This window comes from Rhinolophus sinicus, linkage group LG15, assembly GCF_036562045.2.
Source record: "Rhinolophus sinicus isolate RSC01 linkage group LG15, ASM3656204v1, whole genome shotgun sequence".
Lineage (NCBI taxonomy): Eukaryota > Metazoa > Chordata > Mammalia > Chiroptera > Rhinolophidae > Rhinolophus > Rhinolophus sinicus.
This window is the reverse complement of record NC_133764.1, coordinates 45,529,615-45,546,799: the sequence shown is the minus strand read 5'-3', so window position 1 is coordinate 45,546,799 and position 17,185 is coordinate 45,529,615. Positions and strand designations below refer to the sequence as shown.

The 17,185-nt window shown below is 56.5% G+C and overlaps 1 protein-coding gene across 2 annotated transcripts; it reads right to left on the bottom strand.

The window, feature by feature from the left end:
- Positions 1 to 1,983: 1,983 nt before the first annotated feature.
- On the bottom strand, positions 1,984 to 15,811 carry OSBPL7 (oxysterol binding protein like 7). Of its 2 annotated transcripts, XM_019740659.2 has the most exons (23): positions 15,640 to 15,810; positions 14,170 to 14,320; positions 13,955 to 14,080; positions 13,743 to 13,796; positions 13,044 to 13,157; positions 12,622 to 12,732; positions 12,391 to 12,508; positions 11,616 to 11,719; positions 11,157 to 11,249; positions 10,940 to 11,072; positions 10,761 to 10,855; positions 10,486 to 10,581; positions 9,654 to 9,791; positions 8,964 to 9,057; positions 8,101 to 8,348; positions 7,764 to 7,901; positions 5,189 to 5,252; positions 4,997 to 5,075; positions 3,969 to 4,113; positions 3,716 to 3,860; positions 3,504 to 3,630; positions 3,171 to 3,293; positions 1,984 to 3,007 (listed from the first exon to the last, which is right to left on the bottom strand). In XM_019740659.2, exons 2-23 carry the CDS (start codon positions 14,242 to 14,244, stop codon positions 2,899 to 2,901), a joined length of 2,529 nt encoding a protein of 842 aa, XP_019596218.2. In that variant the 5' UTR covers positions 14,245 to 14,320; positions 15,640 to 15,810; the 3' UTR covers positions 1,984 to 2,898. The 2 variants fall into 2 exon arrangements, 1 of the variants encoding a protein (XP_019596218.2); XR_002138080.2 differs by lacking the exon at positions 1,984 to 3,007 and having other exon boundaries at positions 3,504 to 3,586; positions 15,640 to 15,811.
- Positions 15,812 to 17,185: the final 1,374 nt, after the last annotated feature.

Genomic DNA, 17,185 nt, shown 5'->3' with positions numbered 1-17,185 from the left:
GGCCCTGTGAGGTGGGGCATTGTCAGAGGAAGGCTAGAAAAAAGAACTTTTAAAGCAGAGGGTCCTGGCACGGGCACTTCTTGTCTGGACCTAAGGGTGGTCTTCTTCCTACGCTCCACTCCACCTGCCTTTCTCTTTGGAAGTTCAAAGTTAGGGTACAAGACAAAATTCAGTGTTCCTCCCCCAGTGTGATGGCTAGGGAAGCAGTACACAAACAGGAGAGGTATTAGTGGAAACTTAGGGAAAAGTTCTCTTATGAGAGCTCCATGTGTGTAAGTGTATGTGGGGGTCCTGGACCAGCTGTCCTCGGGGTGCTGTTACCTGGCAGTGAGGAGACACCACTAAAGGGGGCCTGACCACCCTCTTCCAGAATACCTGGGCAGCTTCTGGGAGTAGTTGGGGACACCTGGGTCTCCCAGAGAAGGGCTTTCCCGACCCAGTGACTGCTCTGAAAAGTGAAGGTGGGCAAAAGTTGAGTACATTGGCAATCCACAGGAATGTGAGCTGATAAGTGGTGTCTGCTGCTGTCATTTATCACTGCTGAGCTGGGCCCAAGCCACTGCCAGATTCTTGGAGGCCTCATAGGTTATTTCTGGCATGTGGTGCCAGAGCAAGCGTGTTCATTTTAACACTCTCTGTAAATAAAATGTGGAAATGTGGACCTCCGCCCCACCCCAGGGGCTGGGAGAGGGAGGAAAAGAAAAAGACTAGGATTGGAAGGGCTGCCATAGCTCAGGGGTCCCCTCTGTTCTTGCTACCTGCCCAGAGAAAGCACAACTTACTCTTGGGACATCCATCAAACCAGGGCTGGGTCTGGGGCTTGCTGTTGCAGTGGGGTGGAGTCAGGGGCTAAGAGACAACTAATGAATTCAGGAGCCTGGGCCACTCCATATATAGTCTCCTCTAAGACACAAAAGAAGCTAAATGAGAGAGTGAATTCTCTGAACAAAGAGGTAAGGCACTTGAAGATCACACAGCTTTGGAATAACAGCTTGTCTCAGCCTAGGTGATGGGGGAGCAGGAGAAACTGCAACTTGCCCCGTTCTCCAGTGCCTTCTAGTCCCTCCCACCTTTTCCTGAACACTCACTCATCTAGGGGGTGGGGGTCGGGGCACAGACCTGACCAGGGAGGCTGGGTATAGGGGTCAGCGCTGCTAGAGCAGGACAGGGACTGTGGTGACAGAGCCAGGAGTTTCCAGGTTCTCCCACTCACGTGGAAAGGTGCTGGCTCAGGTAGTAAATGGCCATTAACTGTGATTGGATGGCCATCAGCTGTGGCTAGTTGGCCGTCAGCTGTAACCAGTGAGCCATTGGCCACTAATATAACTGCCATGGCTACGCTAGCAGAAAATGGGGGCTAACAAGAAGATGGTGGCTGAGCTAGCAAGAGCGGATTGCAGTTAGCAAGTGAGGTTGGTTGTCAGAGAAGTGGACGGCAGGTTGCGGATTGTGTGGCTCCTGCTTCCTGTGTCTCCAACCCAGCTGCCAGCGAGACTATAATGGTATGACTCCCCTATCTATGGCTCCGTGGGCGTTCCTTTTTGGCCTCACCATGTCCTGCGTTCTTCTGTGGGGAGCGGGACCAGAGACCCCACCTGACACCCTGCATGACAGGGACCAGTTCTCTGGTTGAAGTGTTTGGAGTTTTCCTCTAGGCACTCAGAGTGATGGATGTATTTGAAGTAGGCACAAGGTGCTCATCTTTTCTCTTTTAAAATCTCACCTTGAAAGCCAGCATTAAAATGGAGTGACTGGGGGCTTCAAAGCTACTGCAAGCGTTGGACCCAAGCAAGGGTTGGTAAGGGCCCAGCCTAGGACAGGTACAGTCGAGAGAAGGGCCAGAGCTGCAGGGGACTTGAGGTAGTACTGACAGGATGTGAGGATCACGGGAGAGAGACAATACCGGATTTTTAGCCCAGGTGAGTGGGTAGCTGTGCGCCTTTGAACTTGAGCACACGTGTGTTTAAGTGAATAGTCACAGGCCAAAGTTTGGGACAGTCTTTATTGGGGCTCGGAATGTCAGCAATTCACCTTAGTCAGAGGCAGACTGTGTGAAAATGAGCAGCAACAGTTGTGGACACCCAGGTCCAGGCTACATTAGGAATCCTGCTCGCCAGCAAGCAGTACACAGGCACACACACACACACACACTTCTACACAAACTTACACTCTCACGCGTGCTCACTCACTCCCGGTGGGTCTGAGGCCAGGCTCCCTGCCTGCTCAGTCTGCTCTCCATCTCTTGGAGAGGACTTATCTGCTCTGGGGGGATCCTGAAGGAAACGACTTGAGGACCAGGGCCGAAGGAGCGGGAAGCTGCAGGCATTTTGCAGTTTGGGAGAAGGGGATCCAGGAGTACGGGAGAGATTACCAGGGACCAAGCAAAGGAAGGCCTGCTGGACCAGGGCAGCGGGGAGAAGATGCTGGAGAGGAGTTTGGGAGGGACAGGGTGAAAGAAAAGGCTGTCTCCTCTCCTTCCCTCACCCCGTCCACACAGCTGGGGCCCGAGCCCTGGGCATAGGAAGCCTGGGGAACATCAAGGGGTTCCCTGTGTCTTAGGAAGGCACTGAAATGGGGAGCAGATCCAGGAGAGCCTGGAATCTCCCCCAAGTACCCCAAGGGGGAAGATAGGGGGTGGAAGAGCAAGAAGGGTCTTACATGCCGGTTATGGGGGCAACAAGACTGGGGAAGCACGAATCCTGCTTCTCACCCTAAACACAGGGTGGGTGATACACTGAGATGTAGCCCCTCTGGCCAGCAGAGGGGAGAGGGCTAGAGCCAGGGTTGCTCCTCTGGTCCCCAGGGCAGTAAGTGGGGGAGCCTGGCCTCACCCATGTGTCCGTGGCGGGGGTGGGGGCAGGATGGAGGAACCGGAGCCTACTGCCCCTGGGGCCAGGGCTACCAGAGCACAGCCCCATCCAGATTCCCATAGCCAGGCTCGGCCCGCAGCCGCCAGTACGTGTTGTTAGTCACCCACCACTCCTTCCCGCTGCCATCTGTCTGCCGCCTGAGGAAAGAGAACCATGGAGGGAGAAGGGTGAATATCCAGAATTAAGACTGATCCAGAGATGCTACCTCCTGCTGCTGGCCTCGCTCAAAGCAGGAGGGTCCAGGGGGGAGGACGGGTGGGGGGCCTGCATTGCAGAGACCCAGGGTGAAGGCAAAGGCACCTGAAGAAGCGAGCCTGGTGGATGATATTGTTCTCCTCCATCACTTTGCGCCTGTCTCGCTGAAGCTGCTCAATCCTTCTCTTCTGGGCTTCAGCGGCCTGTACGTTCCCCTCCTCCAGATACCTGAGCATCCAGACTGCCGTCAGCAGAACTGTCCCCTCAGGAGCCCCCAAATCCAAGGCCTCTGTCCCCTGCCCAGCTCTGCCCCCAAACAGGCCCCATTTCCCTGAGGCAATGCGAGGAAGGAAGGACACCGTCCCAGCTCTACACAGAAACCCACCCACGTAGGGGAGAAGCCTGGCAGTTCTAGGGCAGCGCCCGCCTGGCACTAACCTCTGGTCTGGCCGGAGCCGTGTGTCTGTAGAAGGCAGTGACCGTTTCAGCTCTGCCGTCAGCTCATTCAGCTCCAAGGCAAACTGAGTGAAGCCGAAGTTTCGCTCATAGTCTGGGGGCATTGAGTCTGGGGGGAAGGCAGGGACTGGGGCAGGTGGACTGTGCTGTAGCTGCCCTCACCCTGCCCAGCCCTCCATGACCACCCCACTTACTGGGTTTCCAGATGCACTGACCACCGTGTGGGGGTCCCCGGTACAGCCCCTCGTTCCACTTCCCAAAGAGACGGTGGAGAACACGACCACTGCGACTGAACACAGCCCCCTGCACCTCGTGGATGTTGGAACTCCAGTATTTGGCCTGTGGTGGAGGTGGGGGTGAGGGTGGGGGGCTTAGGGAGGTGTCCCCTCCCCTTCCCCAGGGTGAGCTGCTGGGGGCGGCTGGGCAGGGGCAGGGACGCATGGCCACCTTGCAGAAGGTGATCTTGCAGTGGCAGGAGCTGTCCTTCGTGTTCCGGATGAGCACCTCCCCATAGTGCTCGATCCAGCGCTGGCCACTCAGGATGTTGTGAATGCAGGATGTCACCTTGTTCCATTCAAAGTGGTCCCCAAACCTGAGAGAGACAGAGCATGGGAGGGCAGCTGGCTGGCCCTAGTACAACCCTGAGCCAGAGAAAGCCTGTCTCACTGGCACAGGTCACAATGGTCCTGGTTCTGGCTATACCATGAAGGGTGACATATCGTATTTATAACACAGAGCAGCCTCCCCAGAAAGTGCTCAGCTAACACAAGCTCCTAAGTGCCTAAGTCATGGGGATAAAAAACACAAACAGGGCCCATGCCTCGAGGGGCAGAACGGTGGTAGGCCTGTTCTATGACCACATCCGTGTTACTCGTTACTCTTATTTTATAGAAGAGCAAACTTGAGGCTCTGAGGCATCAAGTCTTTTTGCCGCCTGCATGGCTACTAAGTGGCAGAACCAGGACTCCCAGCCAGGACGTCTGACCCTGAAGCCCAGGCTCTCCCTGACCCTGACCCCTGCACTGGCCTCTGGCTAACTCCTGGACCACGCTGGGTAAGTCCCTCTTCTCTGGCTGCAATCCCCACCTGTAAGGTGAGCTGGATGAAGGGGTTTCAAATGTGGTTTGTGACCAGTCCTGAGATCAATTTAGGTGTGTGTGTGTGTGTGTGTGTGTGTGTGTGTGCGCGCTGCCATGAAGTCTCAAATGCATTTCTTACTGTGAGTCATGGTCAAAAACATGTGAAAGCCACTGCACCAGATGACCTCAGTGAGCCCTTCCAGCTCTACCATGCTAAGATTTTTCACCTTTCTTCATTGGCAACTGCTGAAAATTTGGGTACAAAGTGTACAGACACTGCCCACTCCAAGCCACTTCAGGCAAGATCTTTCTATCCTATCCCTCCCACCTCCCCATCCCAGTCTGGAGGATGGCCTGTAGACTGGGCCCGGGGGCTGAGCGCTTAGGAACACTCACCTGGGTAGGCTGACATTGACTGTTCCCACAGGCACAATCTCCAGGGATTTGCCCCAGAACTTGTTCTTCCACTTCATGTCTGGAGTTAGGTTGGGAGAAGGAGAACGACAGCAGAGATAAGACCAGAGTGTTCCAGCCCCTCTGCCATCTGCCCTTCATCCCCAGGCCCACCCCACCATGACCCTACCTCACCTTGCCAGAAGATGAAGTTCTCAGACTCTGCATGGCACGCCGAGATAGGGGGGTGGTGGGAGACCTTGGTGAGCAAGGAAGTTCTTTTGAGGCTGCCCCTAAAGACCATGAGGTCTGCTCCTGACCCCAGGGCCCCTCAGAGTCCCTTACCTCCAGCCCCAGTCCCCCTAAGAATCAGAAGATCAGTTAGTTGCAGGTCTCTTGTCCCTGTCATCCTTGGCCACCACCCAAATTCCATCATTCTCTCTGTTTTCACAAGGTCCCTCTATTCTCCCTTCTCACTCACTCGCCTCCTTGCCACCCCTGTCTATGGAGCCTTCCAGAGCCCCTGCTCAAGCCTATAAAGTCCTCTGGCAGTGACAGGCGGGGTCCAACACTCTCACGAGTACCCTCTTCTCCCACCTTCTCCCCCAAAGCTGATCATCACCCTGCAACCTCCTCCACACAACCCCTTGGAAAACCCTCGCCTTGTGCTCTTGGAAATGAACGGCTCCACATCTGGACTCTTGACCTCCTGCATCCACAAGCCTGCCTGCCTTGCCTCTTTCTCCGTTCACTGTTGCCCGTGGCTCCTGCCAAGACTTCCGACTGCTCTGCTTTGCCATGGCCTGTTACCGGCTCCATCTCCTTCCCACCCAGCTGAGACTGCTCAGTCACGTCCAGCCCTCTCCCAGCACCCTCAACAACCTGCTGCCACCACTTGCCACGACTCCCAGCACTGACTGGCCGCCTCCATGCTGCCCCAACTCCACGCTCTTCAGAACACCACCCCCCCCATCACCACCTCCATGTAGCAGAGACACAGCACCCGCTGGGAAACTTCTAATTCTGCATCATGTCTATACTGGGCCCTCACATCACCTATAACCCTCCTCTGAGGGTTGATACCCAAGCCATCCTCTTAAAGCAGAACTCTCCCTCGCATAGTCAGAGGGAGGACAGAGGCCAATTCCTTCAAGCAACTTATGGGCTCCCACCCCGACCCGCTGCCAGGCAAGGACCCCCTCCTCCTCCATGCTGCCCACCACCCCTTCCTGCAGGCCCCTCACTCCTCCCCCCACCCCCCTGCACTTTAGTCTTTCCCTCTACATTTCTCTTTCGCTCTGGATAGAAGTATCTCCTGTTTCTTCTATCTTAAAAAAGAGTAAAACAAACAGTGGCAGCAGCTGTCCCCTCAGAGGAGTAAGGTGGAGGGTCATTTTTCTATTGTACACTATTGGACTGTGTAAACTTGTCACCCTGTTTTCAAAAACATCTAAACAAACAAACAAAATGCCTCAACCCTTTATCTCCCCCTCTGGCTGCCACTCTCTCTCCCTCTTTTTTCCCTCAGGGTAAAATTTTTTGGAAATAATCTTCATTTTTCTCTATTTTATTATCATTTGTTTTTTACTTCCAATTTACACCAACTGTAATCCAGCCTCAGCCCCCAGCCTTTGTCTGAAATCTCCCTTGTCAGGAAGCCAATGACACCCCACTAAGCGCCCCCCCTTTGCCTCAGAGCTCCTCCAGCTTTCCTGCCTGCCCTCCTCTCCAGACCCTCTCCTGGGAGCAGTCCATGACTTTCCCCGCCATCTACACTGGTGACTCCGTGATCTGTCAGCCCCACCCAGAGCTCTCCAGGGAGCTCCAGGCCCACATCCCCCAGGGCCTACTGGACATCTCTCCTTGGAAGTCAAGTCCCCATGACAAAGAGCCTCCCTAACGCAGTGACTGTCCTCACATTCTCTCCATCTTGCTGACTGGCACCACCACACACCCACCAAATCCCCCAATCCAGAAATTCGAGGCCACCCCAGACTTCTCCCTCTCATCAACCACCTCCCCGACTCCTTACTTGTAAGAACATTCTGTTGACCACTGAGTTCTGTCAAGGGCAACACATAAATAGCTCTTGAATCCTCCGTCCACCCAATCCAGCTGCCACGGCCTAAATGCAGGTCCTCATCAGCTCTCAGGGAGGTGACTGAAATGGCCTCCTAATGGGCTTCTCTGACCTGTCCGTACACCACTGCCCGAGTGTTCTTTATAATTCTGAGCATGTCACTCTGTTACTTAAAACCCTTCAATGACTCCCCATAGCCTTCAGGATTTAAAAAACAAACAAACTCCTCCTTACCGTTACCTACGGGGCTCCTCGGCGTCTGGCCCTGCCTTGTCTTCCAGCCGCGTGTCTAGCTCCTCCCAAACATGCTCATCTGTTCCTTACACTGTCTGGGACATCACATTTTCCCCACCACCTTGCACTCCTGGCGAACTCCAATTCAGCCTTCAAGACTTAGTTCAAGATCACCCCCTAGAGCATGCCTTCCCAGGGGAGCTGACTAGCCGCCTGTAAGCCTCCATGATCCCAGCTCTAGATCATGGCACAGTAACTCCTTATTTCAAGTCAGTCTCCCACACTAAATGGGGAGCTCCTTCGAGTAGAGCCCTCTGCACTTCCCGCATACGGCCCAGTGTCTAGCACTGAGCCAACTGTCCTGTGTTCTCTCCCATGCACTGGCCCCTCTGGAGCCCAGGTGCTAATCCTGCCCCAGACACCCATGAGGCCAGCCCTGTTCTCCAGGGCCCACACCTGCTCACTGATGAAGCGGAAGCCTCGGTCAGGCCGCTCACACTCGTAGGTCTCCCCCAGGACAGGGTTGAAGGGTTTGCAGCCCGCTCGGTGGTACGTGGAGGAGTAGGCAGAGACAGCAAAGGCTGCAATGTACACCTGTGGGCGGAAGGGCAGGAAGACTGCTAATGGGGGTGGGGGTGGGGATCAGAGAAGGAGACACTGTCCCACCGCAAGCAAGGACTGGGGAACTGGGGTGGAACTTCAGCAGCAGCCCAGCCAGGATTTTCTGGGAGGCAGGGGCCCTCAGGAGGAAGAGGTAGCCTGGCTGGGCACAAGGGTGGGTGGGGGCCAGTACCATGCGCTCGCAGGGGTCGGCGATGCGGCTGGCCTGGTCCAGGAGGCTGCTGTACTCAAGCTCCTCACAGAGCCGCTGCAGAGTGTTGAGTGGCTCGTTGAGCTGCACAGGCATTGACACCTTCGACAGGTCCTTGCCGATGTTGTTACGCAGTATGTTCCACAGGCTCACGTCAGCCCCAGGCCCGCTGGCCGCAGGCAGGCAGCGGCGACGGGGTGGCCCCGGAGCTCTCCCTGGAACACACACCCCTGGGGCCCACCACAGCCATCACTCTCCCAGCATCCAGACACAGCAGGCCCTCAGGCTGGCCCACAGCCCTATTGCCTCCCAGCCAAGACCCAGTCTCAACTCACTGTGGGGCAGGACAGCTGGGGATCTAATTCTCAATGAGCTCCCTGATGGGCAGCAGGGAAACTGCACTCCAAAATCCCTTCCCTAGTCCCCACCCTTGCTTTCCGTTCCTTTCATAAACACAGAAATCAAAGTCAGGATGCAGATTATTCCATCCACTTTATAGATGAGGAAACAGGCTCCAAAAAGTAAAATGACATCTCCAAAGCCACAATGCTAATAAGTGCCAAAGTGGGATCTTTTCCCTCTCTATCAGGCCCTATGCAAGCCTTCTCAGAAGACCAGCTAGCCTCGAGGCCTGAGCCTGACCCACCTCTGCAGCCACTGCTGGAACATTCTGTACCTCACAGCTTAGCCTTCCTTACCTCCTGGGGTCACCTCTGGAGTCAGCATCCAAAGCCCTTACCCCACCAGTTACCACAAGGGACTGCCTCCCCAAAGGGCCTGGGCCATGGACAACACTATCTCTCTACCCACCTCCAGCCTCCCCTGCCCAAACACCTGGCTGGCACCTTTCTGATAGCGCTCAGCTCCCCTGAGGTCCAGCACCTCCTCGGACAGGCTGGTGGTGATTTCACTGGTGCACGACTCCTCTTCCTCTGAGCCCTGGGCCGGGAAGATGACAGGCCGGGCATACTGGGCCTTCCCCGGGCAGCTGGGCAGTGCCCAGGGCCTGGCAAGACTCTGCCCAGCTAGCCCTTTGGTGGGAAGGGGAAGAGAACATATTTGGGGGGGGTCTGAGCCCTAAGACACTGCCCCAAAAGGCCTGGCACCACCTGCCACCTTGGGAGAAGGAGGGCCTGGCCCTACGACTGCGACTGCGACAGAAAGATCAGGGACTTGGTGAGACAAAGGAACGGGAAGTTGGGAGTTACCAAGATTCAGCAGGGATGGGGGTTAGGGATCAAGGGAGATTTAGATCTGAAATGGGGTCACAGGAAGATGGCTGGGGTGGAGCTGAGGCAGCAGTTTCAGGAGAACCCAACAAAGATAAAGCACATTAAACTGGAAGAAGGGTCGCCAGCAAAGATTCCTGAGCAGGGCCACTCAAACCCAGCAGGGTTAGACATGTTCCCAGAGATAGCGGCTGAGGCGGATAGAAAGGATTTGGGAATCTACACATTCTAGTCTCTCTGAGCCCCACCCCCACCCTATATTCACGGGGTTCCTCTCGCTCACTGCCAGCTTCCCTCCTCCCTCACCTCATTCTCAGAAGAGCTGGCAGACAGGAGAACCTCGCAGGCATCAAAGAACTCTGTGTGGGAATCAGCGAGAGACAAGACGCTGCTCTGGGACAGCTGGGGGGTCAGCTCTCGCCCCTTCATGTACAGAGCTTCTTGCTGTGGAAATAGGACAGGTCAGATCCCAGAGGCCAAGCCAGGAGAGTCAGGCAGGGCTCCCCTTGCCTGACAGCTCCCTTGAGAGGGATGCATAACCAGGACTTTCACTGTCTGAGTCTGAAACCTGTTGAGCAGGAGAAGATGCAGGGGAGGCGAGCATAGTGGAATGAGCACCAGCCTGGGAGTAAGGAGACACAGGTTCCATATAAGTGCTTACACTTCCTGAGTGCTGATTCTGAGTCCAGCTCCGAGCCCTTTGCTTGCATTAACTCAATTAATCCTGCTACTCATCCTATGAAGTAGGTGTACTTATTACCCCCACTTTGCAGATTAGGCTCAGGGTCACAAAGTTGGCATGCAGTGAAGCCAAGTGCAAACCCATGGAATAGGGCCCCCGAGTCTGTGCTCAGAATCCCTGAGTCCCAGCTCAGCCGGTCCACAAATGTGGGAGGCTGAGCCCAACAATTAGACTCTTTGAGTCTCTGTTTCCTGGTCTATGAACTTGAGAGTAGGAATTACTGTCCACAGGCCTCTGAATTAAAAGTAAAAGCAATCTGCACACTGTGAAGGAATGACCGAGACGCAGCTGCTGCCAATGTTATGAGCTAGGATTTCTGGGCTGTTTCAGGTCTGAAAACCATGCCTTCACTCCTGCTAGGACAGAAATGGTCCCCACTGCCCACCCGGCTCCTACCTCCTCAGGGTTGAGGGAACTGAAAGAGTCTGCCGTAGTGTCCGAGGAGATGGACAGCGAATGGAGGCGTCTTGGGCCAGCTGAGGCCTCAGAGACCTGTCGGGGGAGGGGGAGGGGACAGGGTACCAGGAGGATGAAGCCCTTCCCTGCCCTGCCATGCAGAGGCTACCTCTGTCAACCCCCCTTCCTGGCCCAGATCCACAATCACCCCCAGGCTTGCAGTACTCAACTTCAAGGCCTCTCCTCCCACTGGCCACCTTGTCCCCAGGCCTCACCCCCATCCTGGACAGCTCTGAATCCTGGTGCAGTTCCCTCAGTTGGTCTCGTTCAGCGGTGAGGGCAGCCAAGACGCTGCTGAGGGAGCTGTGCACTGTGGGGGCAGGGGCAGGCCGTCACACTCCTGTCCCTCCCCCTCCCCCTGCCTGCCCCTCGTCTCCCTCCCTCACACACTCACCCTTCTGGGCCAGGGCCCAGAAATTGCGCTGCAGGTGGGCATAGTCTGGGGGTGGCAGCCCACGGGATCCTGAGTGGTCCCGGGACTCCAGGTAGCGAGACAGGTTGGGAACAGAGCCATGGAGACGCCCAACCTGTGGGTAAAAGGGAGGGGTTGAAGGAGAAGCCTCCTTCAGAGCGTCTCACCCCCCGTCACTCGAGTCCACACCCCACCTCACCCGTCCAATGGTGTCATCCTTGGCAAAGCTCTGTGTGCACCACATACGGCTGGTCCGTTTCCCCTTTTTGGGTCTCTCGGTCGTCACCGAGGCCTGGCAAGTCAAGGTGAGGGGAGTTTCAATCTTAGGGTGGGGAAAAGGGCAGCAACCATCAAAGCTGGAGAGAGGCAGATGGCCACAGAGGAGTGCACAGAGACAACTGACATCCCAGAGGAAGAAGACCACCCCCCTGGCAGAAGCATGGGCCCAAGAGGAAGGGGTCATTCCAACGGAGCAGAGAGACAACCCTGAGGCAGTCTGGACATGGAAAGAGAGGCAACTAGGAAGATATGTGGCTCTCCTGAAAACAGCAGTGATATAAGGGGGACTGGGGACCTGTCCCAGGAAAGTGATGGAATGAAGGCAGCAAGCAGGAGAGAGACCCCTGGGCAGGAGCCTGCCTCCTCCCCTGGACCTCACCTGGTGTGTGGGGATAACGGGGGCTGAGGGGATTCGGTGCAGGGACTCCAGGCTCTGGAGGAGTCTGTGTAGTTCCTGGAGCTTCCCCTGACACTCAGAGAGCTCTGCGGGAAGAATGAATGAGGAAGACCCTCTCGCAACACTGGCCAAGCACCCCAAAGTCTGTCGCCTAGCTTACCTTCCTCCAAAGACTTCATCCAGCAACCAGAGAAATCCTGATACTATCTCCCCATCCCCTGCTTGTGAACCCAAAGCAGTCCCCAGTTCCCACCTCTGGGTCTGGCCTCACACTGGTTTCCCAAGAGGGCCAGCACCCCAGTCTCCACTGTCTCCAGACTACACCTTACCTCTGCTATCTCCCCACAGGTGGGAGAGGGGTCTCATTCTCTCTCAACACTTGGTCAGCACTCCCCCCAGCCAACGTCACAGCCCCTACTCCAGGAACCCGATGCCAGAGCACCCTTCCCAGGTACTACTCCTCAGGACCCCTCCCTGCATTGGCATTCTGTGCTGTTTCATGAAGCCTGGCCCTGTGTCCGTGTCTGTCCATGCGCTGAGGGCACGAGCCCAGTTGCCCTCTGTAAGATTAGGGCTCCCAGGGCAGAGCCGGGGTAGACCCTATCAGATTGGAGACAGAGGCTGTTCCCCCCATCAGCCTGGGGCACCCTGAGGCAGGGATGAAGGTAACAATTTCTCCTCCTTGTGACTGCAGATGTCACCTAGACCTGACAACGTGGACCCTTCCCATCGAGGCTTGGTGCCAGGGGCCCCTCACCATGAGAGCAGCGGTCTAGGCCATCACTGCCCCTCAGCCAGGAAGACACTTTCTCACGAGGTCCAACCCCAGGAAGAGCTGAGGCATTAACCACTGTGGGAAGCTGGGCACCCGGAACCTGCGGGGTAAGTCGAGGGTCAAGAAGGATGGTACCTGCCTCCCTGGCTGTCACAGTTCCCTGAAGCCGCCACCCCTGAATCCCCACATCTCCTGGCCCAGGACCCATCTTACCTTCTGGTGAGCGGTGCTAGGCAGTGGGCCGCGGGGCATGTCCAGGCGCTGGGCCAGGCGGTGGGCACGCAGCTGGGCCACCCAGCTCTGGAACAGGTCCTGGGATTTGATCTGCAGAGGTGACAGAGTAGGGGGAGGCTACATGAAAGGAGGACTGCTCTCCAGGGACAAGAAGTCGGGGCTCTGGTCCCCAGGCTCGCAGGCTCGCTCCCTTTAGTGCCCAGCTTCCCCAAGTGTCGGAGCCCTTAGCTCTGTGCCTGTTCACATCAAAACCAACGGGCGGTTTGCCATTGGCTACTAGATACGATTCCCTTCTTGTCAAACTCAGGGGTAAAACCCTCAGCCCATCCCCCTCTCTTGTGTGCCCCAGTGCCTCTGCCAGGCTGGGGGCCAAGCCACCACCTGGCTCCCAGAGATGTCACCTTGAGGTGGTAGATATTGTCTTCGGTGTCAAGGTCAATGCGCTGGGCCTTTTTGTTGATGGACATGACAGATAGTCGGACATCAATGGAGCCATGGAGCTTCCCCTTGGTGATCTGGGGTGGAAGGGTGGGGGGGAGGAGGGGGCTGCTTTTAGATCCCTGGGCCACAGAGCTACCATCTCCCTGAGGCCACTCTAGGCCCAGGGCCAGGCAGTAGGTTCACCCTCATGCCCAAGTAACAGTATCTGCAGGGACTTGTCAGTTGTCCTCCTGTGCACAGAATTCAGAAGTCACATTCTGAGCTCAAGGGAGTCACAGAGCAGGGAAAACTATCCCCACCGTCAGGCGTCATCCAGGCTGAGGAAGAGAGAACCCAGGAGGCTAGGCCTTCGGTTTCTCATTCCCAGCATGAGAACGGGACAAGGATAATACAACTCCCCTTTGTGGACACTTTTGTGCCAGGCACAGTCCTGAGGGCCCTTGCCAAGAAAATGACCCTACAAGTGGGTGATGACACTCTCCTCAGCTTAGAGACGAGGGAGCTGAGGGCTAAGGAAGACACTTGCTCAAGACCCCACACCCAGGAATGGTTTGCCTGGGATTCAGGCCCTGCTCTGGAGGATTCCAGAAACCCCCTGCCTGCCCAGAGCATTCTGGGGCCAGACTCCTCCCACCACCCCAGGCCAGGGCCTGACTCACATCTTGCTGAGTGGTTGCATAGCGAAGGATCCCGTCCTCCAGCACAAAGTATCTCTGCGACGTTGCCCAGGAGGTACAGGACCAGGATAGCCAAGAGGAAAGAGTGTGGGGAGAGAGCAACCCCTCACATGGACTTTTCTTCTTCGCAACACACCCACCCCACCCCACTCCATCCCTGTACTGCCCAACCCACCAGCATCTGCCCACCCTACCTTGTGCCAGCCCTTCAAAGGCCACTTTCTCTTCTTGAGCAGGTGGCCTTCCTGCCTCTCAGGCATGATACCCTCTGCACCCCTCCGGCCCCGAGGCTCCTCCATCACCTCCCACAGCTCGGAGGCCTGCAGTCCAGGACAGAGTCGGGGAGCCGCTGGTGAGGCCCCCTTGGGCCAAGTGAGGCCCACCCACTGCCTGCTTCCTACCCTCAGACCTGCTGAGCACCACTGGGTTTTGCAGATTGAGTTCTCTCCACCAGCGAGGGAGGGTCTCTCTCTTGGAAGTCCATGGAGAAGGGAGAGGCTACTCCCTCTGAGGACCAGAGCGGGTGCCGGGGAAGGATGTCACCTTGTCCCGAAGGGGCTCTTAAAGCAAGAAAGAGACCCCATTAGCATAGACCCTGCTATCACCTTCACCACCATCCTCTGAGATGAGCTCACCAACACATCTGCTCCCCGGTCTCGCCTCTCCTGAGTCTGTCCCTACCCCACCTTGGGTGGGCCTCCCAGTCTAGACCCTCCCGCTGCAGCCACTGTGTGCTAGTTCACTGAAAGGTAGACCTGAGGGAAAACCAGGAAAAGTCCACCCAGCCCCACCCTAAACACACATTCCTGGGCTCCAGGAAACACTTGGTGTTATCTCTGGAGGATCCCCTGGGGGTGATCAGAGGTGAGGCAGGAGAGTGAAGAGGAATTCAGAGACTAGATAAAGCAAGGTCTCAAACCAGCTGCTCTTCTTTCAAGACCCCTGTACCCCCACCACCACGGCTTGGAGTCTCCCCTGTCATGGCTCCCCTGCAGAAACTCCCAACCCCTTCATCCCAACTCCCCACCAGTTGGCCCCCATATCCTCCAGTTCTTGGGCTCCCATTTTCTACACAGGGAAACTGAGGGCTGAGACAGCCCCCATTTTTCCCTGTGCCTCCTCCCATCAAACATCCCCTTAGGATACCCACTTTGGACCCTCAGTGTCCCCCCCAAAACCTCACTATTGCCTTTCTACCATCCCATTCCTTGGGGCACCCACCCAGAGAGGGGAGGGGACTAAGCTGATGGAGACACTGTAGGGTGGAGAAGCGGCTAAGAACATGCCGAGGTCCACACAGGTCCTGCAGTGGTGCCCACAGGCACCCTTGGCACCAGCCCTGGCCATCCTGGCTCCACAGGGAGATCAATAATGCATGAGACTGTGTGTGTGTGTGTGTGTGTGTGTGTGTGTGTGTGTGTGATGGGGGAGGGGACGGAAGGGGCAAGGTTGGCCAGAGCCTGGGGAAACAGCTCAGATCGTCCGAGGGAGCTTGTAAGCACCTGAGGAATTGAAGCTAGAGGGAACAGGGACTGGTGGGGCAGGCATGGCCAGGAGATCAGGGCAGAGGGGCCCATGCTGCCAGAAGCCGATCCAGGTGAGGAAACTCCTGCATTCAGCCATTGAAAGTTCCGAAACTCTCCTGGCGTTTGGGTATCCCTGTGCCCTTTTCCTGCCCTGTGGGACCTCGGCCTCTCACTGCTTGAGGGTAGAGGGGAAGGCTCTGTCATTAGAGGGTGCAGGGTCGAGATAAACCAGGTGGGTGCCCCCTCTCCACCTCCATTCCCGCCCCCAGTCTCCGGAGGAGCAGACCGGCCAGCTTCAGGTAGGAGGAAGCCCTAGCCAGGAATGTCAGCTGATGCCAGCGTGGCCCCCTTACCCCAGGGTCCATGGACGCCAATGCTCCTTGGCCCGCGCGCGCCGGTCTGCCTCTGAGTCACCCTCTCCGAGTCGCCCGCTCCCTCCTCACAGAGCTGAGCAGTGGCAGCAGCTGCTGCAGGAACCAGGAAGGAAGGAGACGGTGGAGCCTCCCCTCTAGCCGGATCTCCCCAACCTTCCCCTCCCCCGTCCCTCCTCCCGCCAAGCTCCGGGCGGCCGCTCAGCTCTGCCCCCCTGCTCCCCGGAGGACTCAGAGCTGAGTGACTCCCCAACGCCAAAGCTTGGGAATGGGGGCAGAGTCCCCACTGGGCACAGTTCCAAAGGGATCACAGAGGACTGGGGAGCTGCTGGCCTCAAGCCAGTGACGGTAAAGCGTTTACTCAGACTAGCATGGCCTTGACCCCAGTTAGTACCCAAGGCCACTTCCTTATTAACTCCTGCCTCTCGTTTTACATCTGAAAATAGATTGCAAAATTTGGAACCAGCATAGGTATCAAGTTGATGGGAAAGGATGGATGCCCCTTTGGGACCACAATAGACAGTGCCAAGAGCAGTCAGCAGTGCAGTCAAGGCTCAAATGGGGCAGCTGGTGGCCCCTACAGAGGCTGTCACTGGTCAGGCCTGATGGCGTGGGGGGGCTGGAAGCACCTATGCAGTAAGACAAAACCCCAACCTGCTGAGTCTCTGCACCAGGAGCCGGTCTGGGGCAGGAAGCAGCTGGCTGTTAAAGGGCTAGCTGGAGCCAATTTGGGTACCCTCCCATTCTGAGCACTTCTGCCCTTCTGCTGGAGTACTGTGTTCAGCTGCTCCATTCTCATTTTCAAAGTCAGCTCTTGAGAAAGGTCTAAAATTCATTCAAACGAATGTGAAACAAACAGCTTTAAGTGCTGTGAAGCCACTTTCTGGAAAAAGGGATTTTAGTGGTGGGGCCTCAAGCACCACCAGCAGGGAAGGGTGCAATGTGGGGTTTTTCCTTGATCCAGAAATGACTTAGGCTACTCCCCCCATCCATTTCATCCCCACATGGCCTTGGCTGACCCTCTGGGATCTTACACATCTCTCAGGAGAGCCTGCTTGCTCTCTGTGCCTTTCAGAACCTCAGCACTGCTCTGACTACCCCAAGAGGATGCTGTCAGCACTGATGATTCTGGGGGTCAGGGAGAGCACCGGGAAGCACTGGCCACACTGACTCTGGCATCTCAGGCGCCATTTCACATCACATTGGGTGTCCGGCACGGAGCTGGGCACTGTGGGCGGTTGGCCCCGGACCAGGCCACGGAAGAGCTGCTGGTCACCACTGCCAGGCAGGTGCCTGTCCAGGACTGAGGCATTGCTCCAAGTCCAGGAGGAATGCTCAACAGCCACTCTCCCCACATCGCCCATTCCCACCCAGAGCTCCAAGGACGAGGGTGGGCTTCTAGTTCAACGCCCTCTCCTTCATCAGGAACTTTTGTTCCCCAAGACTTCGACGAGGCCTTCTACTTGAGAGCCGTCAGACCCCCTCATTAATATAGAATCCCGGTTTTTCCCCAGCTCCTTTGCTCAGA

What these genes read in the sequence shown, in the direction of transcription:
- OSBPL7 (XM_019740659.2), bottom strand. Translation starts at nt 14,244, where the DNA reads ATGGACTTCCAAGAGAGAGACCCTCCCTCGCTGGTGGAGAGAACTCAA. An exon ending in ATGCAACCACTCAGCAAGAT is followed by an intron (nt 13,158 to 13,742) that starts GTGAGTCAGGCC and finishes CTTCCACCCCAG; the next exon opens with ATCACCAAGGGGAAGCTCCA. An exon ending in GTCAATGTCAGCCTACCCAG is followed by an intron (nt 4,114 to 4,996) that starts GTGAGTGTTCCT and finishes TGTCTCTCTCAG; the next exon opens with GTTTGGGGACCACTTTGAAT.